Genomic DNA, 22,583 nt, shown 5'->3' on the forward strand with positions numbered 1-22,583 from the left:
AGGGCTTGTGGTTTTTGCCTTTAAAAAGCTAGCCTCGCCGGGCGGTGGTGGCGCACGCCTTTAATCCCAGCACTTGAGAGGCAGAGGCAGGTGGATCTCTGTGAGTTCGAGGCCAGACTGGTCTACAGAGCGAATTCCAGTACAGCCAGGGCTACACAGAGAAACCCCGTCTCGAGAAACAAAAGATAAGTAAATACATGGAGAAATGTGAATTCTACTTTTAAAAAGTCGTGTCTAAAAAGAAGGCATCCCAACATGCTTCAGTTCTTAAATATAATTTAATTAAAATGAAATACAATTAAAACTCAGCCCGTCACACATTTCAAAATGCCCCAAGCAGAAGGCAAGCCCTTGGTTCTCCTAGAACTGCGAGCTCTGCAATCTGCGTGTAACCTCCAGGTGGCGATCAGAGCGCTACTCCGGGCATGGCGCTCAACATCAACGGAAGCGGAAGTGGAAACTTATCTTCCTGACTGGTTCCTTCTATTTTCTCCTCCCCCGGAAACACAGACCCTCTAGACTCGGGTACTGAGGCTTGCCTGCGGCGGGCGGACTGGCCGGGAGGGATGGGCGTGAGCGCGGAGCCGCGGAGCCTGGCTGTCGCCGGGGCCGGGCTCGCGTCCCCCGTGATCGAGAAGGCGCGCTCCGCGCTGTTGCCGCCGCAGGACGTAGAGGACACGGTGGAGACGCTCATGGTGAGCTCCTGGGGACAGGGGCACCGGGTCGGGAGCTGCCTGTGCTGGGGGACAGTGCTTCTAGAACATTCCAGACCTAGAACCCTCTGGCGGCAATGGATATGAGCGCTTCGGGTCACCCGGCCCTCCCTCAGGCCGCCGCCGGCTGCAGGCCGCCTCCCTGGTCCCGCTTCCCTGCGGGCTGCTGCCTCAGCTTCCACGGCTCGCGAAGGCCACGCCCCCTCAGTCAGATTGGCTGCGCGGCCGGGCGCCGGGCTGCCATTGGCGGAGGCGGGGGCGGGGCGGGGCGGTGTCTCCCGCAGCCTGGGCGGGGCCTCGCCAACCATAGGCGGCGGCGGGGGTGCGGCGGGAGCCGGGGCGGACCTGGGCGGCGACGCTCCCCCGTGGCAGGAGGACGACGCACTCCTTTTGGGATGTCCTTAACATTTTTATCCTGTTTTGAGACAGGGTCTCACTGTGCAGCCCTGGCTGGAACTCGCTCTTTAGACCAGGCTGGCCTCGAACTCGGAGAGATTGGCCTGTCTCTGTCTTCAGGGTGCAGATACTAAAGGCGTGTGCTCCCCTCTGTGTGGCTTTTTGGAAATCTTTAAAGATAATTATCCTGGCAGCTCCAGGATCATGTCTTCCAAAACTGCATGCCCTTTCTCCCTGGACTTGCCATCTCTCCCCTTCTGTTTGTATTGGACGTAGGGATTCTGCTGGTTGTGGTTTTGTTGGGAGTGGTAGAAATTGCGGAACTGATTGGCTGTTGAAATGATACTCGACTTGTGTTTGTGTGTGGTCCTACTTGCTGATTATGCTTTTAGGTGTTATTTATTTTTATTTATGTGTGTGTGTGTGTGTGTGTGTGTGGTGGGGGTATGTGCACAAAAGTGCAGTGCCCATGGAGGCCAAAAGCGTGTTGGGATCCTCTGGAGCTAGAGTTACAGGTGGTTGTGAGCACTGCTTCCCATATGGGTGCTGGGAACCCCATGGCCTTCTGGGAGAACACTGCTCGCTTTTGACTCTTCTCCAGCCCCTTCTGATTGTTTTTGTCTGTTCTCACGCTGAGAAAATTGCAATATTCAGCCGGGCGGTGGTGGCGCACGCCTTTAATCCCAGCACTCGGGAGGCAGAGGCAGGTGGATCTCTGTGAGTTCGAGGCCAGCCTGGTCTACAAAGCGAGTTCCAGGACAGCCAGGGGTACACAGAGAAACCTTGTCTTGAAACCCCCCCCCCCAATAAAAAAAAAAGCTGTTGGCTCTTTTTGTTGATTCAGTGAGTATTTATTGGGCCAGTGATGTTCTCGGTCACTGTGCTATGAAGATAAGACATTTAAAGTGCGGTTTCTGCCATCAGGCATGGAGGTGAAGGACAGGAGCCTTAAAATAAAGTGGTGCAGGGCTGGAAGTGTCTCAGTGGAAACATGCTTGTCCAGCATGCCGGAGGCCCTAGGTTCAGTTCCCAGAACAGATAGATAAACAGGCTGTGATGCCTTTGAGAAGCAGAGCCTAGGAGAACTGCCCAGAAGCTGTGTTACTGTTCCTTCTAGTAACCTTGCTGGGAGTGATTTTATCCTGTTCTGGGACATGACATTCAGGGGCTACTGGGCCGTATCCTGTGGGTTTCCGCTCAAGGGAGAGCTGAGTACAGGTTTCCTGTTAGGAAGAACCATTCATCTGTCTGTGTCGCACACTTTCTGAACACCAGTTCTTGTTTTGTTTTTGAGAGAGAGTCTCTATGTAGTTCTGACTGTCCTGGGTCTCAATATGTAGATCAGGCTGCCCCTCAGTCTCAGAGTTCTCCTGCCTCTCCCTCTGGCTGCCTTGCTTCCATGTCAGTGCTTGAGAGGACTGTGAAGAAGACGGGGTTGTGTCATAAGGATGGTGGCCACAGCGGGCTGCTGCAGGTGTCAGGGAGACGCACTGGACCTGACCTGAGATGAATGGATAACGTCTGAGTGTTCAGAGGTGAGAGGGAGGCGGGGAGAGCACCTTATGGCACTAGTGGATGGTGAATGTGTGGGCCAGGGAGGTGAGGAGGGCCTGTGTGCTGGCCGAGGCAGTAGGTGACACTGTCTGGGAGAGTTAGGGAGCAGCCGAGTCATGTTTGATTTACTCTGGATGAGTACTCCTGACAGTTGTCCTGTTTAGTAGTTTCTAGTACATTTACCATTACGTATAACCTTTGTTCCATCCTGTTTGCTTGCATGAGTTGGTAATTTATACGTGAACAGAACACGTCTCATTGAGGCTGCGGACTCCAGTCTGCAGTGTTTAAAGACGACCCTGGCTTTGGGGTAGGAAGTCGATGGAGGGGCCAAAGAGCTTCGATGAAAAGGTTGTGGCAATCAGCAGGGAAGGAGAGGTGCACCCTGGAGCCTGGGTGGGTCCAGAAGAGGGGTTGAGAGCTGACGAAGAAGCAGAATGAGCAAGTGCGGAGAGGCCCAGGCCAGGATGGACAGACAGCAGCGTGTTCACTTGGATGTGGCATGCCAAGAAGCAACAGGTTGGAGTGAAGGAGGGAGATGAGCTCAGTTCCAGATGTTGTCTGGGGTGACATCTGAGCAGCGGCAGTGTGGGTTTGTGTGGAGCTCCACAGAGCAGTGGTGTGTAGATGAGAGGCTAGAAACTAAGGAAACTGAAGCTGCCTGAGGGATGTGAGAGCGTGGCTCAGTGGAAGAAGAGCCGTGGATAGTGGCCAGAGAAATGAGGGGACGGGGATCATTGCTGGGCCGGAAGGAGGGGGGCTCAAGAATATGGGATCTCTCCTGGCCCACACACCACATTTGCAAACCCCCGGCTCGTTCCCGAATAAACTCATTCTTTAGAGAACCTCTCTGTTTCTCAGGTTGGAGGACAGACAGGGCTGACTGATGGGTCAGTCCTCAGGACATACTCAGGAAGCAGCAGGCAGAGCAGAGCGAGTCTCCGGACACTGGGGAGGAGGCAGGTCTGGGGGACCGTTGCCCAAGTTTCCAGTTTGACCTGTTGGGTTTGAGACCCCTGTGGGCCCCCATGGGCAGGAGGGGACCCTGGGATGGCAGAGTGGCGGGAGGTGCCGGTGGAATGGGAGTGTGTGTGAAGCCCGGCTGTGGGTGGGGCTGCTCTGAAGGGCTGCGGGCTGAGGAGATAAGAGGTGCAGCAGCACTGATGTACACATAGAGGGGAAGAGACCTGTAGCCGGGGTGGGGTGAGGTGGGGAGGGGCGTGGAAGGAACCAGCATCGAGAGGGAGGTGGTCGCTGATATCAAATGCACTTAAGAATTCAAGTAAGTTAAGGACAGGGGCGGAAGAGGGGCCCTGGGATGTGCAGGCCCCAGTGAGTCCGAAGGAACCTTACCGGAGGAGTTCTGACTAGATGGCAAGCCCGAAGCGTGACAGGCCCAGTGTGGCACTGGAAACAGGCTCTGGAGCAGGTCTCCAGGCAGAGAAGAGATGTCCAAGGAAGAGAGGGACCGGGTATATGAGGAGGTTGAACCCCCCAAAACTGCAAAGGCTCAGGTGAGGCTGAGGAGCAGCTTTGTGGGGAGTTTTGTTTGGCAGAATAGTTGGCATCTCTAGGGCGAGGGCACTGGCTGCCAGTCCCGATGTGCTGAAATACACACACCGCCTGGTTTTGCCTGCTGTCTTCTGAGAGCCCTGCTGGCACCCCGGGACTGTCATCCCATCCAGTATCAACTCTCAGAACTTCTTTAGTCCCAGTGGTCTTGAAACCAAGTCCAAGTGTATTGGATGGAAGTTAGGGTGGACTCTCTCTCTCTGAAATGGGTGCTTCAGGTGGCATTTGGGTTCCTGGTGATTTGACGTCGTAACAGAGACTTCATAGTCCTTCTATAAGCTGTTAGAGCCACAGTGTGTCAGTTATTTTAAAAAGTAGTCTATGGCGATACCACCTGGAATGCACCTAGTCTTGTCTGATCTCGGGAGCCGGCCAGGGTGGGGAGTACAGGTGCCACTAAATGGGGGAGCAGGAGGTCTCCAGATGGGCTCTGCCAGGCGCTTGTTGTGTTTGGAGGAGGAGAGCTGTGAAGTGTCTGTTCGTTGGTGATTCTGCTGCATTCCAGAAAGGGGACGCTGTCATGGAAACCCAGTACCCCGAAGTGGGGGTGCACTCCTGGGGTGTGCCTGAGGGAGGTACTTCAGTGTCTGAAAGGAGTGGAGCCAGAAGATAAGCCTGCGTGTGGCGGTGCAGGGCTTGAGGGAGGGCCGTAGCCTGAAGTGTGTGTGTACTCTGCACAGTGTGTGGTCAGTCTGCTCGGGTCCGTGAGATGGTGGGTAGAAGAGAGGCAGGAGGTTTTGTTTGTTTGTTTGTTTGTGCTTTTGCTCGTTTTCCCGAGGCAGGGTTTCTCTGTGTATCCCTGGCTGTCCTGGATCTCACTCTGTAGGCCAGGCTGGCCTCAAGCTCACCTGCCCCTCCTCCCAGGTGCCGGGGTCAAAGGTGTGCCACCGCCCTTGCTGGAAAGGCAGAGCTTTAATGGAGTACTGGAAGCTATACATAGTGGCCACGCTTATGCTCTCGTGGGTTTGGACTTGTTCCTATAAATCCCTGCAGCTCCTACGACCCGGAGCTCGGGGAAGCGCTGGTCACACTGCACTCAGCATAAGGACAGATAGGGAAGCGTGCCATGAAAATGGACGTGTTGCCGAGTGGAGCCAGCGTTAGAGCAGGAAATAGTGAGACCAGAGAGGTCCCTTTTGCTGTGCACACTTCAGTACTGGCTGCAGACTTGACTTTCGCCGTGTTGGTGGGAAAGGCTTGGCGATTGGAGTGGCTCCCAACAGCGTTGTGGGAGGGGCACGAGGCACGTGGTCACGGCTCAGCAAATCAGGAAGCGGAGAGCCCAGCTAGAAGAAGGCTGGGATGGGGTTGTGACAGGTCCTCAAGGTCCTGAAGGTCCTCGGGAAAGCTTGGCAGGTGCCAGAGTGGGGAAAGGAGCTGGGCTTGGTGGGTAGCCTGCCGACGCCACTGTCTCTTGCAGTTACATCCGGTGATCAAGGCTTTCCTCTGCGGCTCCATCAGTGGGACCTGCTCCACCCTCCTCTTCCAGCCCCTGGATCTCCTCAAAACCCGCCTGCAGACCCTACAGCCCGCAGACCTACGGTAGGCTGTCGCCCTGCCTCCCGGCCGGGTTTGGCAACTTCTCGGACAAGTTACATCAACTTTATGACGTTAGAGAAGCACAAGCCAGGCTGGAATTCCTTTCTGCTGTTGTGTTTGCTTCAGACAAGGGTCTTGCTGTGTATCCTGCACTGACCTTGATCTTGCAATCCTCCTGTCTCAGCTTCCTGAGTGCTGGGTCATGTGCTTCGTGGATACTGTTTTCTGAAGAAAACAAGCTAATGCAGTTTTATATACCTACACATTATAACTTGATTAATTGGGTCCTTTTGAACAGCGCCGGAGGACCTTCTTCAGTAACATTTGCATTTGTGCTAGCTTGTGACATTAGGACTGTGCTACCTGGTCCTGGGTTGTTGTGTTTTAATACCATCCCTTTCGAATGAGTTTGTGTCTCTCAGCACTATGGGAACTACACAACCGGTATGTAAAGTGGAGTTTATCCCATTGCTGGTGGTGTGAATAGACAAGTAAATATGCGTGTGTGCCAAACCATGAATGCATGGCAGTCAAGAAGAATTGTGGGTCTGGTGAGACGGCTCAGCTGGTGAAGGTGCCTGCTGCCAAGCCTGACGGCCTGAGGTTGGTCCCTAGGACCGACTTGGGGGGAGAGAACTGATTCCTGCAAGTTGTCCTCTGACTTCCACATGTGTGCATGTACACACACACACACACACACACACACACACACACACACACACACACTACATAATAGATTTTTAAAAGCAATTCTAAGATGCAGTATAGAGATCCCTGTGTTTTAGACAGTCTTCGGTGGGAACTCTGCTGTGAGGGTGTGGTCTAACATTTGTTTTCTTTCCTGTCCATTTTGTCTCCTTCAGTTCCAAGCGTGTCGGGATGTTGGCGGTGTTCTGGAAGGTGGTTCGCACGGAAAGTCCTTTGGGCCTTTGGAAAGGGATGTCTCCTGTAAGCTGCCTGTTGGTCTGGGTTCTCCTCCACCTCACCGGCTGTTGCTTAGACTATATGGCTCCTCCCCAATCTGTGTGTATTGGTTACTTTTCATTGCTGTGACCAAATCCCTGACAGAAGCAGCTCAAGAGAGGAGACGCTTGTCGGGGTTTGTGTGGGGACCGAGTCCATCTTGGTGGGCAGGCGTGGCAGCTGGAATAGCTCTCCACAGCCTTGTGGGAGGGGCCTGAGGTAGCCGCTCACATCTCAGCAAATCAGGAAGCAAGGAGCTAGAAGAAGGCGGGGCCAGGACTTCCCTCCAGCTGTCCGGCCTCCTACTGACATTTTGCAGCCTCTCAAAAAGCACCACCATCTGAGGACAAGGCGTTTAACCGCATGGTTTGTGAGGGGCGTCTCCTCTCAAACCATGACCTCTGGTTTTAGTTCCCTGCAGTCAGCCCTGCTCCAGAACATTAAATAGAAAGTTCTGTAGATGAACAACACATAGGATTTCAATCGTGCATTGTTCTGAGTGTGAGGCATTACTCACACTCGGCCCTGTGCTCACCACTCACCTGTCAGTCACTCAGTAGCTGTCAAGTTATCAGCTCACCTGCTGGGGAACCATGAGCTTACCGTATCTTACTTACTGATGTCCTCAGCCCACCCTGGCGCTGACAGTGGGACCTGCCAAAGGGAAGCCGCCCAGGGCTTTGGGGGCAGGGAAAGAAGGTGGAAGAAGGAAAGGAGCGCTGTGTCCATGAGGTGGTGGAGAAGGAGGAAGAGATCCAGGCTGTTTTTGTTGTCATAGTTCAGATTGCAGACGTTAACAGCCCCGTGTGAACACAGCCATGGCTGTGGAAAGTGCTAACCTAAGGTGGACAGTGCGCTGCCTCTGTGAGTGGAGACAGGAACAGAAAATATGGTCTAATTGATGGCAGCGTGTACACCAGAGGGCACGGAGCCCGCTTGAAGACTTCAGCAAGAGATCTCCTGAATGAGTGACCACAAGCCCCTCAGCACAAGTGGGGGACACAGTCACCTGCAGCAGGAACAAGCCACACATGTGACTGAAGCGGCTGCCACATTCTGGCATGCTGACGTGACTGGAGAAAGGAAACTGAGTAGGGGCCAGATGGGAAGCGGTGGGGCTCTTTTCTAAGGTGCCAGCAAGTGGGACCTGCGTCCACAACAGAGCGGGTACTGCGGAGTATGAGATGTGGTCGAGCCTGACCGGGAGTGAGAGAACAGATTGGAGGCTATAAAGACGTGCTAGTGGGCTGGAGGATGGCTCAGTGGTTAAGAGCCTACGTTGAGCAAACCAACCGTGTGTTTAAACCCGGGTTCCACCTCAGCGCCCATGTCGGGCAGCTCACGACCGCCTGTAATTCCAGGTCCAAGGGATCGATCATCCTTTTCTGGACTCTGCATTCTCTCATGTACATGTACAAACCCATATACAGACACACATCTGTACACATAAACAAAAACAAACTTTTTTAAAAAGGTAACTGCTGGGCATAATCCCAGCACTCAGGAAGCAGAGGCAGGGGGATCTCTGTGAATTAGCAGCCAGCCAAGGCTATATAGTGAGACCAGGTCTGAAAACAAAAACAAAAACAAGCAAGGCATGGGAAAACCTTGTGAGTCACATCAGAAGAGGAGAAGAAACGTGGATGTTACCAAAATTTGCTGAAGTATTTTAGGTCGCACGTTAAAGGACAAAACCACGGGGTCAGATCGTCGTTGAGTGCCCTCCAGAGCTGTGACCCCTGCAGAGGCTCTGAGGAGTTGAACTCCTGGCCTCAGTTCTTCTGAACAGTTTCACAAATAAATCAGCCTTTCCTCTGTCAGGATGCCCTGGCTGTCAGCATCTCCTGCTCCTCAATCCAGCCATGGGGGTCATCATGGATGGTCCCCTGTGACAGGTCATCAGGTCAGTAGGAGCCTGACCTCCTCCAATGCCTGTGTCAATCGCGATCGCCTTGCCTCATCTCCTCCCCCAGGTGTTTCGCTGGCTCTAACTGTCACAAGAAGAGGGAGAGCAGGACCGTGGGGTGTAAGGGAAGGGACGCTGCAGTCATACAGATTTTATCACTCTGCCTCCCGGCCTTGAAGAGTGGAGACAGAAGTACAGTGTGCATAGGACTCAGTGTCGTCCACTGTTTTGGCTACCCCCTTCCCACAGATACGAGGGGCTGCTCGCTTCCCCCGTCTCCTGTACGGTCACTAACGTCTCCACTCATATGACTGTCAGCACAGCCCCGGCTCCGAAGCTGGCATCCCACTGTCTGTCAGCGCAGCCTCACCTTGTCACCACCGTGAAAGCGGGCTGGGACGGCCACACCTTTATTTCTTTGCCCAGAGGCTTTTTCTGGCCCCAAGGACCCACCTTGCTGGAAGTACCAAGCCTTGGTTCCCACCCTCCACCCACAGCAGCCTTCAGCCTCTGAAAGATGGGAAGTGATGTTTAACTACACCCCTTGCCCCTTCAGCAGAAAGATCACAGTGGTGGGGTGTTCACTTGCAGAGGGGGACTAACCTAGCCACAGCTGGAGCTGCTTTGATACACTCCGTACTGACCGATGCCTTCCTGTCTCTGCCCCTCCTCCCATTGGTGCTCCCTTCATACCTTAAACAAGCAACTTGCATGTGGATCACCCTGGGGTCTCCTAGGGATCACCTTCCAGAAGGCATCCTGTAGGTTTGAGTCTGGTTTCATCCTTCCTCTCTCTGCCTTTCCCTACAGTCCATCGTGAGGTGTGTCCCTGGCGTCGGAATCTACTTTGGCACTCTGTACTCTTTGAAGCAGTACTTCTTTCGAGGCCATCCTCCAACCGCCCTGGAGTTGGTCATCCTGGGCATGGGCTCACGCTCCGTCGCAGGAGTCTGCATGTCACCCATCACGGTGATCAAGACGCGCTACGAGGTAAATCTAATGGTTTTAGAACTTGGGGTTCTGGGTAGTGAGCACGCATGCCGCCCAGGAGTGTAGTCTGACTCAGGGTAAAACGTGCTCAGATAACTCAGTTTTGTAGACAGGGCAAGCCATGTGTGAGCTGGAGCCTGGTTCCGTGGTGATGGCATGTAACCCGAATTCTGCTTGGGCCACTGCTTGGATGCCAGTCTGTGCCAGTCACTAGATGTGCCCTCCCTCTGTAGAGTGGGACTTACAGCTACGAGAGCATCTACGCAGCCCTGAGGAGCATCTATTGCAGCGAAGGCCACCGAGGCCTCTTCAGGGGCCTGACAGCAACTCTGCTCCGCGATGCGCCCTTTTCAGGCCTCTACCTGATGTTTTACAGCCAGACCCAGACCACAGTGCTCCGTGGCGCAGGTAAGGGGCTGTGGTGGGCGAGAGCAGTCTCTGAGAGGCTGGGTTTTGCCTTTTCTCTGGGGTAGTCCTAGGAGTTTTAGGAATGGAGCTGTCTTAGTTAGGGCTTCTGTTGCTGTGAAGAGACACCATGACCACAGCAACTGTTATAAAGGAAACATTTCATTGGTGGCTCAGAGTTTAGTCCATTATCATCACGCTGCAGTGTGGTGGTGTGTGGGCAGACACGGTGCTGGAGAAGGAACTGTGAGTCCTACATCTTGACCCACAGGCAACAGGAAGTGGTCTGAGACACTGGGCATGGCTTGAGTATATATGAGACCTCAGAGCCCACCCCCACAGTGACACATTTCCTCCAACAAGGCCATACCTCCTAATAGTGCCATTCCCAGTAAGCTTGTGGGGGCCAGTAACATTCACACTACCACAGGAGCCATTCTGGGGCTGGGTGATAGGAGGCCCTATAGAGTTGATGTCTTCTAAAGGAGAGAGGGCAGGCTGGGTGAGAAACAAAGTGTGTTTTGCCAAGATTCTGCAACAGCATGCCCCAGACATGATCAAGGAACCCAGGGCAGAAGCTTTGGGGGTACAGCCTGCCAGTCTGTTTTTCAGTGAGCTCTTGGTGTGGTCCCCATCAGGCCAGCTGGGGAGCACTGACTGGTTGGGGATTTGAGGAAAAGTTTTCACCCGCCCTGCCATGTCCCTGCTACTGTTCGCCTGAGCCCTTCAGATGGGTGGGGCTAGAACTGCAAACTTGAGGTGCTTGTGTAGACCCACCCCCCAGCAAGCTTGTGGGCCACCCGTGAGCCAAGTCTGTGGGTGGTACATGCTGACAGAGCAGAGCAGAGTTGCTTGAAATCCATTCTACAGAATGAGCCTGAACTCAGCAAGCTGTCAGAATAATTGGGGAAGTGGGACTGGAATACCGCCCTGGGGACAGATAGCTGCAATTGTCGTGTTTGGGGGGAATGGCTACTTCCTCCTTCCTACATCAGAGGGCGTCCACACCTGCACTGTCCAGTCAGAGGGCGTCCACACCTACACTGTCCAGTCAGAGGGCGTCCACACCTGCACTGTCCAGTCAGAGGGTGTCCACACCTGCACTCTCTAGTCAGAGGGCATCCACACATACACCTGTGCAGTCAGAGGGTGTCCACACCTGCACTGTCCAGTCAGGTGTTGCAGAGCTGTCAGATATTTTTAATTAACTGTCAGATATAATTAACATGTTAATTGTTTGAAATCGTTATACTGAATATTGCGTTTTCCCGTGACCCCATCATCCAGACACATCCCAGGACCCTGGTCAGGCCTGCCCCGAGCACACTGGTTAACCCTGCCTCTCCACCGGCTTCTGAGAATGTGAGTTTTGTAGCTCACGCTGCCCTTGTTGTTTCAGACCAGTTGGATGCTGCTCTGATGCCCCTGGTTAATTTCAGCTGTGGGATATTTGCTGGCATTCTGGCTTCGCTGGTGACTCAACCTGCAGACGTGATCAAAACTCATATGCAGCTCTCCCCAGTGAAGTCTCAGTGGATTGGCCGAACGGCCACCCTCATCTTCAAGGTAAGGCTGCAAAGTGTGTGCTGCTCTCGTGCTCAGGGATGTCATATGCACATCCCTGACATATGCACCAAACCAAACTGCACACACCAACCCTGCATAAGGCAGCTCCCGGTAGAGAGAGCTTTTACCCCTGCCTGGGTCTGGTTCCAATCTCTGGCACCCCAGAAGAATCTCGTAATGTTCTTTTATATTCCTTCAATTTTATTGATGTGTGTGTGTACATGTTGGTGTGTGTGCTTATGGAAGCCCGAAGGGGCACTTCGTCCCCTGGTGCTGGAGGTGGAGACGACTGAGCTGCCATGTGGGTGCTGCAGAGCAAACCCTGGAAGAAGAGTGTGTGCTCTCCGCTCCTGAGTGTTCTGGAACCTGTTATGTAGCCCAGGCTGACCTGGAACTCAAGAGAGCCACCTGCCTCTGCCTCTGGAGTGGCGGGGTTAAAGGCGTGCGCCACCTCTCTAGGTTCTGAATGTTCCTTTTTAAACTAAGAAGTGTCCCTAGGTGGTGCAGATCTAAAGACGTAGCCCCTCACAGTTACAGGAAAATTGGAGGGTCATTGGTTATCCCCGTGGGGCCATAATCCACAGGTTTGGCACACAGTTGAAAACTAAGACTCTAAGATGGAGAACAAGCCATCTGGTGATGGGGTGTAATTAGCTGCGTTGAACTTTGCTTTTGAAGTTTTGACACTGGTTTTCATCACAGAACCATGGGCTGCGTGGCTTCTTTCAAGGCGGTGTTCCCCGGGCCCTCCGTAGAACTCTGATGGCTGCCATGGCATGGACTGTCTATGAGGAAATGATGGCCAGGATGGGCCTCAAGTCCTGACAGGAGAGGGCCGGGGAAGGAGAATCTGCTGTCTTGCCTGGTTCCTGCCGTGGGCCGCTGCAGCTTGCTCTCCTGGAGTCAGGTGAAGCACTGTCTGAAGAACCAGGCATAAATGCTGTTGCCTTTAGTCCCCCATTCAAAGACTGGAGGAGCGCTGGAGCCCCCAGAGCCTCAGAAGTGGAGTCGCCAATGCCCGCAGCTCCAGACACTCCCAGCCAGTACCCACAGGGAGCTGGGATCGAGCCTGGTTGCCCCACAAGGCTACTTGAGAGGCATTTCTAGAGAGACCTCTACCAGAATGCTCTGTTTCAGCCACCTACCTACATCATAGGGCACCTTAGATATGCTGGTGAGCGCGGAGTCCCACAGCAGAGAAGCGCCTCCTGGCGTGTCTGAGGGCAGGAGTCTCAAGTTAGGGAAGACTGGACCTAACAGGAGCTGTCGTGAATCGGTGAGATGGCTCCGAGAGTTACGGCGCTCGCCTGCATTGGATCCCTGCACCCATGGAGGAGGAGAACCAACTCCTGCAAGTTGTCCTCTGACTTCCTCACGTGCACTGTGCAAGCACCCATACCCCATAAGGAAATAAATGTAATTTTTTTAAATAAAGACATCAACAGGCTGGATACTGTTTGAGGCGATAAAAACAATAAACATTCTCAAAATAAGATAGAATTTAATTTTGCTCCTGGGGAATCTCCTGTAGACCCCAGAGAATGGACACAATCACTCCCTAGGCTTCCAATGTACTGTTTCATTGTTTGTTTGTTTTGATTTTTGAGACAGGGCTTCTCTGTGCAGCCCTGGTTGTCTTGTAACTCACTCTGTAGACCAGGCTGGCCTTGAGCTTAGAGATCTGCCTGCCTCTGCCTCCCAAGTGCTGGGATTAGAGGTGTGCGCCACTACTACCCCCAAATGTACTGTTTTAATCTGTGTTATTCTCACATTTTCCATAAATAAAGTTCAGATGGAAAAAGTAAAGACCTTCGATTGAGATCTGTTGGAAAAACAGAAAAACAAAAATAAGCATAGCAGATTGAGGAGAAGCACGCCATTAATCCCAGCACTTGAGAGGGAGAGGCAGGTGGCTCTCTGGGAGTTCCAGGTCAGCCAGGGCTGCATAATCAGACCCTGTCTTTATTTTAAAAAAAAAGAAAGAAAGGAAAGGAAAAAGTACTTCTTGATAAATCTAAATAGTATGTCTTACTCTCTGAGGATAGCAGAGGAGTTTTGAGGTGACTTAATTTTTGACCTGTCATATAAGTCCTTAAAACTTAATTTTAAAAAAGCAGCTTTAGAGATGGGTATGGTGGTGCACACCTTTGATCCCAGCACTCAGGAAGCAGAGACAAGCAGATCTCTGAGTTTGAGGCCAGCCTGGTCTACAGAGTGAGTTCCAGGACAGCCAGGGCTACACAGAGAAACCCTGTCCCAGAAAACCAAAGGAAAACAAAGGCAGCTTCAGTTTACACACTCAACAGTGTACCTGTTTGCAGTACACAGGCTAGTGGTTTGGAGCTTGATGTATGGCTGAGTGGAGCGCTAATACATGCAAGGTCCTGGGTTTGATCCCCAGGACACCTGTCATAGGACACTCAGTCACCGCTGTGAGACCCTGTCCAAAAAGTGCAGCCGTGACCCTACATCAGTTTTAGAACATTCCTTTGTAAGATCTCATAATCCTCATTCCCAGCCCACAACTCATTTTCTGTAATTTTGTCTTTCTGAACACATCATTTAATAGATTCTAGAACATTCTGTATTCTTTTACTCATCAAAATATTTTGAGGTACATTCCTGATACTTTGTTCTTTTTAGTTTTACTTTTTTTTTTTTTTTTTTTGAGACAGGGTATTAATTCACCTTCACACCCACGATCCTCTTGCCCCCACCTCCGAAGTGTGAATTAACGGGTGTACCACAGTGCTCAGGCCAGCCGATTTCCTCTGGAGTTCTGGGACCTTGTGAGGTGCGGCAGGCACTCTACCACCTAGCAGTACAAACAGCGTAAAGATGTAAACAGATGACCAGCCGCCCAGGCCTCTCCACATACCCTTCAATGCTGGTCGTGTCCTGCTGGGTGACCGTCTTTTTTTTTTTTTTGGTGGTGGTGGTTGTCTCAAGTTTAGGAAGGAGCCATTACTTTCTCCAAGGAGCAGAGGGGTAGGTGGGTATGTGCTCCAGTGTTTAAAAAGCTCTAACACAGGGCTGGAAAGATGGCTTAGAGATTAAGAACATTTGCTGTTCTTCCAGAGGTCCTGAGTTCAATTCCCAGCAACCACATGGTGGCTCATGACCACCTATAATGAGATCTGGTGCCCTCCTCTGGAGTGTAGGCATACATGCAGGCAGAACATCGTGTACACAATAAATAAACCTTAAAAAAAAAAAAAAAAAAAGCTCTGACACAGATGGCCCAGGCTGTGTCAAAGAAATGGGAAGAGTAAGACCCCACATGCCCTAGGCAAAAGACCACCATGGAGACAGAATCCCGCAGGTCAAAGCAAAGAACCTTTATTTCAAGTTCTGGAGCTTGGTCCCTCTGTCTGTCCGACACAGAGCAGAGAGCCCCGAGCTCAGGTGGGGTGGGGTTTTTTTCATAGCAGAGGTTGGGGTGAGGGAATTTCCAGAGTTCAGGACCCTGATTGGCTGACAGTTGTCTAGGGGTGTCTGTAAAACAAAAAAAGAGGTGTGTGCAAGACTCAAGGGCATCTGGCACTTATCTAATGGGGGGATGTCAGGTACGTCCTCACCCCTGGGTGGATCCCTGGGTGGTATCAGCTTAAGGCTTTTCCTGGATCTGGGTGTTGGCCTGCCAGTAAGCCTGTCACAGAAGCTGTCTAAGCTGTCATGGCTGCTGTGTGGTCGAGCTGTGTTGGGGCCCCTCCACAGCTGGGTGTGAGGGGTTAGTAAATGTCAGGTTGTTTTACTGACAGTCTAGTTTTTATTTTTACAGCCATCTTTCTACATAGGTCAGATTTATATTTGTAGTTATTAGGTTCCAATGCTTTTGTACTATGGGACATTTTTTTTCTTTTTAAATTTTATTTTACAATACCATTCAGTTCTACATATCAGCCATGGGTTCCCCTATTCTCCCCCCTCCCACCCCCTCCCTTTCCCCCCAGCCCACCCCCCATTCCCACCTCTTCCAGGGCAAATCCCCCCCCCCCCCCAAGGACTGTGATCAACCTGGTAGACACAGTCCAGGCAGGTCCAGTCCCTTCCTCCCAGCCTGAGCCAAGCGTCCCTGCATAAGCTCCAGGTTTCAAACAGCCAACTCATGCAATGAACACAGGATTTGGTCTATGGGACATATTTGATCCTCAGATGGCTGCATAGTATTTTATTGGACAGAATAAACTTGTTAACTGCATTTTCTCTTTGACTAAAAAATAATTTTATGCACACAGTCTTGTCCTTTATACTGTCAAGGAAACACCCCAGAGATAAAAGTCTGAGTCGCGCGTTGGTAGTCGTCCTCCTGAGAGCACGTGCAACCCTGCAGGTCGTGCTTGCCGTACCCAGACCTGATTTCCACAGACCTTCCAACCAGACTAGCGAACCTTGCACGGGTCAGGCAGCTACTTCCGGCCCGCGCGCGCGCTCTAGGAGCAGGGCCGGGCGCGGGCCGTTTCAACTTCCGCTCCTCGGCGTTGAAAGGGCCTGCTCGCTTGCCGCCGAGTCTGCGCATGCGCCCAAGCCTCCCTCCGCCACGGAAGTTCTGCCCTCTTTTCGCTGAATCTGCTTTGCTATTGGCCGGCTGTGGGGTATTTAAGAACGTCATTTCCGGCCGCCGGCCCTTTCCGCGCTACTCGGGGACGGGTCCATACGGCGTTGTTCTTGGTGAGTCTCGGGTGGGCTCGGCGGGGCCGCCCGACGCCGCGGGCTCGGCCGCCCCGCCCCGCCCCGGGTGCCCAGGGTGCCGAGGCCGCGTCCACCCGAGCAGCTCCGTGCCCGGCGGTGGCGGCGCCACGTGGCGGCCCAAGTGAGGTGGGGCGGGCGCCGTCCCGAGGCCCTGTGCGCTGGGTGCTGCGGAGGCGGGAGGCGCGGAGACATGAGGCGCGGAGACGGGTCCGAGCTGCCGGCCCCAGTCTAGGCACTCCCAACCCGGAACCCCGCAAACACGCTCGGCCTTGCACGACCCCGTAACGTGTTGAACTTCCTGAGTTCCCGTGCGCTAACTGCAGTTGGCTGTTGTCCCTGCTGCCTAAGCCCCTTGGGCGGAAGGCCTGATGCAGTGTCACAGGTGGCCAGAGAAGCTGAACGCGGTAGGAGTAAGAATAACGTCCCACCTCGCTTCACTACTGGGCTAGAGCCTGTGCCCGCCCAGCCTGGCGCACACGCCTCGGACCTCCACTCTCCGGAGGCAGGGGGATCTCTGTGAGTGCTAGGACAGCTCCGGCCACATTGAGACCTAGTCTCAGAAAAGGGAGAGAAAGCCCAGATGAATTATTTCTTTTTCAGATTCCCGTCGTAACTTAAAGGGAAACTTAACACAATGTCCGGAGCCCTTGACGTCCTGCAGATGAAGGAGGAGGATGTCCTCAAATTCCTTGCTGCAGGAACCCACTTAGGTGGCACCAACCTTGACTTTCAGATGGAGCAGTACATCTACAAGAGGAAAAGTGATGGTCAGTTACCGCTTTGGATAGTCGGGGTGAATTTCTTCTAAGCTTCTGACTGCAGCGTTTGGGTGGTGCACAGCCCTGCTGTGGGCAGTACTGATACTGAGTGCTCTGGTGTGTTTGGAGGGACAGACACTACAGCTGCTGGGTTGGGTAATACTATTTCTTAGAGTGCGTTCTGTATCACAGAGTCGTAGGCATCGCCTGGGGGTTTAGTGGGAAGTAGAATGAGGTGTGAGGGTAAACTGAGAAAAATTGGCGGGATGGGGTGTGTGTGTGAGAGAGAGTGAGTTCACCAGTTAATTGAGATACGGGAGTGTTGTGAGGGGTTGGTAGGATGGATTGGATCTGTATGCGGTGGTACCCGATGGAGGGTGATCACAGGGGAAAAGATGGAACTGAAACTGCACACTATTAAAGCTCAGAGTGGAGGCCATGCTTGGCCAGTGAACTTCTGAGTGTCGGAAGTGTGCTACATTGAATGAGGCAGGATTTTCGCTAACACCAGTAGAGCGTGCCTCTATGACTGGAGTTGATAGTGGTCTCTGCCACATATATGCAGTCTGCCCTCCTACAGAGTGTCTGTTTCTCAGCTAGGCTGTGAGCACACCTATCTGGGGCCTTGGGATCAATCCCTAACACCCCTTCAAATTCCATTTGTTGCCAGGTAACATTTGGAAGGCAGGTAGATTTCTGAGTTCTAGGCCAGCCAGAAAAGTCCGCAGAGTGAGTGCCAGGGTGACAAACTCTTGAAATCTCACCTAGGTATCTACATCATAAACCTGAAGAGGACCTGGGAGAAGCTGCTGCTTGCAGCCCGTGCTATTGTTGCCATTGAGAACCCTGCTGATGTCAGCGTCATCTCCTCCAGGAACACCGGGCAGGTGTGTAGAATGGAGGTTAATCCACAAAAGACATTGGAAGGATGTAGAAGAGTGGAGGCGTTCCAACGTGGACACCCCAGGAGGTCACTCTACCTGGGCTCTGTCCTAGTGGCGTGGGGGAGCATAGGCATTGTCCAGTGACGTACGGTCCCTTTCCACAACGTTGGAGATGAAGCTGGGCTTTGTGCCTGCGCCTGCATATTCCTACAACTTCTCAGAGTCCTGTGGACGATGAACGAGGAGGCAAACCATGCAGGAAACAGTCCTACATCCCTCAGGCAGTGCTGTGTGCTTAACATACTGTTTTTGGCTGGGTGGCAGTGGTGCACACCTTTAATCCCAGCACTTGGGAGGCAGAGCCAGGAGGATCTCTTGAGTTTGAGGCCAGCCTGGTCTACAGAGTGAGATCCAGTACAGGCACCAAAACTACATGGAGAAACCCCATCTCGAAAAAGAAACAAAAGAAATTGTTTTTGTTACTTCTGATTTAAAAGAAAGGTAATGAGCCTGGTTCTTATAAGGGTTTGTCCAGGTTCTTCAGAGTTCTTAAAATTATTTCTTAAGTGTCTCATTTGTAAAAAGTGAGGTGAAGTGTATCTTTTCTGTTAAGGAAATTGATATTTTTGCTATATGTAGGATGGCTGAGTCAGTGAAAATGCAGTTCATTGGTTTTGAGGGACTTAAATTCTAGCAAGACTTTTCTGTTTTAATGTTGCAATAAGGGTCCTGTGAGTGTCTTAGCAAGTGATTCCTCAAGAGTGGACTTGACGAGACATTCTATGTTACGGGACAGGATAGAATATACTGTCACCTGGCCAGGAAGTGTTTAGGTGCTTGAATAAAGCAGAAAAGGTCATCTCTTGGAGGGTGTCAGGAAGTCACTGGGATGAGAGGTATGTGTGGTGGTATTATGTTCCCCAAAATATTGTGTACTCTAATAAATTTATCTGGGGTCAGAGAATAGACAGCCACTAAATACAAAGGCTAGAAAATGGTGGCACTCACACCTTTAATGCTAGCATTCCAGAGATAGAAATCCCTCTGGATCTCTGTGAGTTCAAGGCCACATTGGAAATAGCCAAGCATGGTGACACACACCTTTAATCCCAGAAAGCCAGCCTTTAATCCCAGGGAGTGGTGGTAGAAAGCAGAAAGATATATAAGGCGTGAGGACCAGAAACTAGAAGCATTTGGCTGGTTAAGCATTCAAGCTTTGAAGCAGCAGTTCAGCTGAGAGCCATTGGGATGAGGACACAGAAGCTTCCAGTCTGAGGAAACAGGACCAGCTGAGGAATTGGCAAGGTGAGATAGCTGTGGCTTGTTCTGTCTCTCTGACCTTCCAGTATCACCCCAATAACTGGCCTCAGGTTTGATTTTATTAATAAGAACTTTTAAAATTCATGCTACAGGTATAGGCATTGTGAATGTCAAAGCTACAAAGATGGGAACCCTGTATACCCCTCAAAATGGGGACAGCTGCCAGCACTCACATTCCAGTTCAAGGGGATCCAACACCCTGATCTCTCTTCATGTTCATGGGTGATGTACTTGTATACATTGCAAGTAAACCACTCAGTTAAATATAAGACAAAAAGGAAGTGTTTTCTAGAGGAAAAGGAAGATGTGCTTGCCTTGTGTCCTGATAAAAATTTAATGAGAAGCCAGAGGTGTTTGCTGCACCTGTCACTGTCCTTTGAGAGACTTGGGACATGTAAGGTGACTTGAAATCACCAACAGTGACCTGCTGCATAGATAGATGATTTGGGTTGCTCAGACTAGATGAGGAGATGGGGTGTGCAAGGGTTGCAGTTAGCCTGAGGAGAGTGCTCAAGGAAGTGTGCTGCTTTGGTGTCTGAAGGGTGCCTTGTGACTAGAGTGGGGATCAACAGTTCCTATGAAACCAAGCTTGAAAATGCTGATTCAGTCTCCCTTCCAAGCGAGCTGTGCTGAAGTTTGCTGCCGCCACTGGAGCCACTCCGATTGCTGGCCGCTTCACCCCTGGGACCTTCACTAACCAGATCCAAGCAGCCTTCAGGGAGCCGCGCCTTCTAGTGGTGACTGATCCCAGAGCTGACCACCAGCCCCTCACAGAGGCGTCTTATGTCAACCTGCCCACCATTGCGCTGTGTAACACAGACTCTCCTCTGCGCTATGTGGACATTGCCATCCCATGCAACAATAAGGTACTTGCTCTGGTGGAGAGTTGATGAATGGGCACTCTGAGAAAACCCTCGTTCCTCTGCACATTGTTAGAGCTTGGAGTTGAGGTCATAAACTGGTCGATGAACTCCCAAGTGTAGGTAGTGTGCTACACGAGCGGCAAGGTTTTCGCTAACACCCCACTCTGTTCCGGTGAGTGGAGTTTGATAGTAACCTTTGCTACAAGTGTGAGAGTAAGGCCCGTGCTTTCTCCTGAATGGTTGTTTTTAAGTAATTTGGGGGGGCGGTTATTGTGTATGAGTTTTGCCTGCATGTATGTGCTCCTGTGCCCTCAGGTAGTGCGCTGCCCAGTGGGTGGGGACAGGTTTGTGTTTGTGCTGACTGGTGGCCATTGACCCTCCACTCTTTCAGGGAGCTCACTCAGTGGGTCTGATGTGGTGGATGCTGGCCCGGGAAGTACTCCGCATGCGTGGCACTATCTCCCGTGAACACCCATGGGAAGTTATGCCTGATCTTTACTTCTACAGAGACCCAGAGGAGGTAAGGCTTACTCTGAATGCTTGTTGCCACCAAGTGAATGGGGTGCCTTGGTCTGGTTCAGTGAAGCGAACTTTGTTTTTAAAAACTAGATTGAGAAGGAGGAACAGGCCGCTGCTGAGAAGGCCGTGACCAAGGAGGAATTCCAGGGCGAATGGACTGCACCAGCTCCTGAGTTCACTGCTGCTCAGCCAGAGGTGGCAGACTGGTCTGAGGGTGTACAGGTGCCCTCTGTACCCATCCAGCAGTTCCCTACTGGTAGGTATCCAGGCCAGGGCATCGGGCTGCTAGGGAGCCTGAAGATGTTGTCTGACCTTGCGTTGTGGGCTGGTCCTCCCTGGGAGGATGGATGGGTGTGTGTCTTCACACTTGGTGGTTGGGTTGGGGAAAGTCGTACTCGGCTAGAACTGACGTTTTTTTTTGTTGTTGTTTTTATAATAGAAGACTGGAGTGCCCAGCCTGCCACTGAGGACTGGTCAGCAGCTCCCACAGCGCAGGCCACCGAGTGGGTTGGAGCCACCACTGAGTGGTCCTGAGCTCCTCTGCAGACGCCTGAGCAAAGGGAAAAAAGGTGGAAGGAAAATAAAGTTCCTACAAGCTGTCTCTTGAGGTCTTTACTCCAGACCGGGGCTGGGGTGGCTGTTGGACTGTAAAAGATGCTGAGGGAATGGAAGTAAATACACAGGCTTGCAGGAGGGCTAGTGCCCTGGTCTGTGTTACACACCTCAGCTTGTGAACAGGGTTTAGAAGAGTGTTTATAAAATACAGTTAGAGCACAGTCATGGTCCACTTTAAATCTGGGTTGCTTTGAGGTTGTCTTTAGAATAACAAGCTGCTTGGGCCCTGTGTGGAAACGGCATAGGGGAGATCTATCTGGGAGTGGTGTTTATAAGGGTCTCTGTTCTGGCTTCCCTCAGATGCAGAGATCTTTCTTCTGGGGTGTAGACATAAAAGGTTTGTGCCACTGGGCTTTTATGTCCCGTAACTAACATGAACACTGGCAATCCATGCAGAACTTGTCCGATTGTCCTGAGGTAGTAATAACCAAGCAGTAGTAGCCTCACTAGTTTTGTGCTCGTCTATGGGTGCTGTGTGTACTGTGCTAGCATAGATCTGCTGGGGTGATGGAGAAGTGTCCTGAAGGCAGAGCTGCACTTCCTGGTGCTACCAGTTGCTGACATGTGTCATATCACTTGTGACTGTAGAGCCAGTAAGTAGGTTGAAGCTCCAGACTTCTTTTAAAATAAGCAAAATAGGGATTTTTTTTTTTAAAGTGTGGAGGCATCAGATCCATTGTATTTGGAGTTTCCTAACTTGAGTCCTGGGAACAGAACTCTGGTCCTTTGGAGAAGCAAGTGATCGTCAGCATATCTCCTTAGCTTTTTTCTCTTGCTGGTGTAAGCTTTGAAGATTAAGTGCTGCTTATGGTATGCCGTAACTGACTCAGCTTACCCCGGCACCAGGCTGGGTGTAGACGCCTGCCCCACAACAGCCTAGACTTGCATTGGTTTTATGATTTTGAGCAGTGCTGGCTGTTTAACAATCTACATGTTCTGCTTTTGTAATTTTGATGTGGAGATTTTCTGCACTTGACTAAATATTCATAGGTACTTGAGACATAATTTTGCCTGTAGGAGCACATCTAGACGGGCCTGGTGGTGGTAGTCTATAAGTGCAGCACTGGGAGGCTGAAGGAGAACCTAGATAGGTGGGGTATAGGTGCTTGTTCTACTTCCTGTCCCGTGGTGAACTTGGAGTTTCTGTCTGTGCATCATCTAGATGCACGCTAGATTAGGAATAGCCCTATTGTGATCCAAGAAGCTCAAAAAAAATTTTTTTTTTTGGTTTTTCGAGACAGGTTTTCTCTGTGTAGCTTTGTGCCTTTCCTGGAACTCACTTGGTAGCCCAGGCTGGCCTCGAACTCACAGAGATCTGCCTGGCTCTG

At 51.8% G+C, this 22,583-nt stretch overlaps 2 protein-coding genes, 1 long non-coding RNA gene and 3 other non-coding genes across 7 annotated transcripts; 5 read left to right on the forward strand and 1 right to left on the reverse strand.

Annotated features, from left to right (window-relative positions):
- Positions 1–421: 421 nt before the first annotated feature.
- Positions 422–13,104, forward strand: Slc25a38 (solute carrier family 25 member 38). 2 transcript variants are annotated; one of them, XM_006998254.4, is made up of 7 exons: positions 422–695; positions 5,656–5,777; positions 6,638–6,722; positions 9,454–9,633; positions 9,867–10,041; positions 11,438–11,604; positions 12,307–13,104. In XM_006998254.4, the coding sequence occupies exons 1-7, from the start codon at positions 567–569 to the stop codon at positions 12,427–12,429; spliced, it is 981 nt and encodes a 326-aa protein (XP_006998316.1). In that variant the 5' UTR covers positions 422–566; the 3' UTR covers positions 12,430–13,104. The 2 variants fall into 2 exon arrangements, with proteins under 2 accessions (XP_006998316.1, XP_076433487.1); XM_076577372.1 differs by lacking the exon at positions 422–695 and adding an exon at positions 4,048–4,177.
- On the reverse strand, positions 1,939–4,146 carry LOC143274372 (uncharacterized). The gene is made up of 2 exons (XR_013053004.1): positions 4,017–4,146; positions 1,939–2,610 (listed from the first exon to the last, which is right to left on the reverse strand). It is a non-coding gene; the product is annotated as an uncharacterized LOC143274372 (long non-coding RNA).
- A 3,023-nt stretch (positions 13,105–16,127) lies between the features above and the next one.
- On the forward strand, positions 16,128–21,241 carry Rpsa (ribosomal protein SA). Its single transcript, XM_076577374.1, has 7 exons — positions 16,128–16,275; positions 16,897–17,063; positions 17,823–17,941; positions 19,879–20,124; positions 20,513–20,641; positions 20,731–20,896; positions 21,080–21,241. The coding sequence occupies exons 2-7, from the start codon at positions 16,931–16,933 to the stop codon at positions 21,172–21,174; spliced, it is 888 nt and encodes a 295-aa protein (XP_076433489.1). The 5' UTR covers positions 16,128–16,275; positions 16,897–16,930; the 3' UTR covers positions 21,175–21,241.
- LOC121831214 (small nucleolar RNA SNORA62/SNORA6 family) lies at positions 17,461–17,613 on the forward strand. The gene has a single exon (XR_006074591.1). It is a non-coding gene; the product is annotated as a small nucleolar RNA SNORA62/SNORA6 family (small nucleolar RNA).
- LOC121831213 (small nucleolar RNA SNORA73 family) lies at positions 18,004–18,206 on the forward strand. Its single transcript, XR_006074590.1, has one exon. It is a non-coding gene; the product is annotated as a small nucleolar RNA SNORA73 family (small nucleolar RNA).
- On the forward strand, positions 20,180–20,328 carry LOC121831215 (small nucleolar RNA SNORA62/SNORA6 family). The gene has a single exon (XR_006074592.1). It is a non-coding gene; the product is annotated as a small nucleolar RNA SNORA62/SNORA6 family (small nucleolar RNA).
- Positions 21,242–22,583: the final 1,342 nt, after the last annotated feature.

Source organism: Peromyscus maniculatus, chromosome 7, assembly GCF_049852395.1.
Source record: "Peromyscus maniculatus bairdii isolate BWxNUB_F1_BW_parent chromosome 7, HU_Pman_BW_mat_3.1, whole genome shotgun sequence".
In the NCBI taxonomy this organism is placed as follows: Eukaryota; Metazoa; Chordata; class Mammalia; order Rodentia; family Cricetidae; genus Peromyscus; species Peromyscus maniculatus.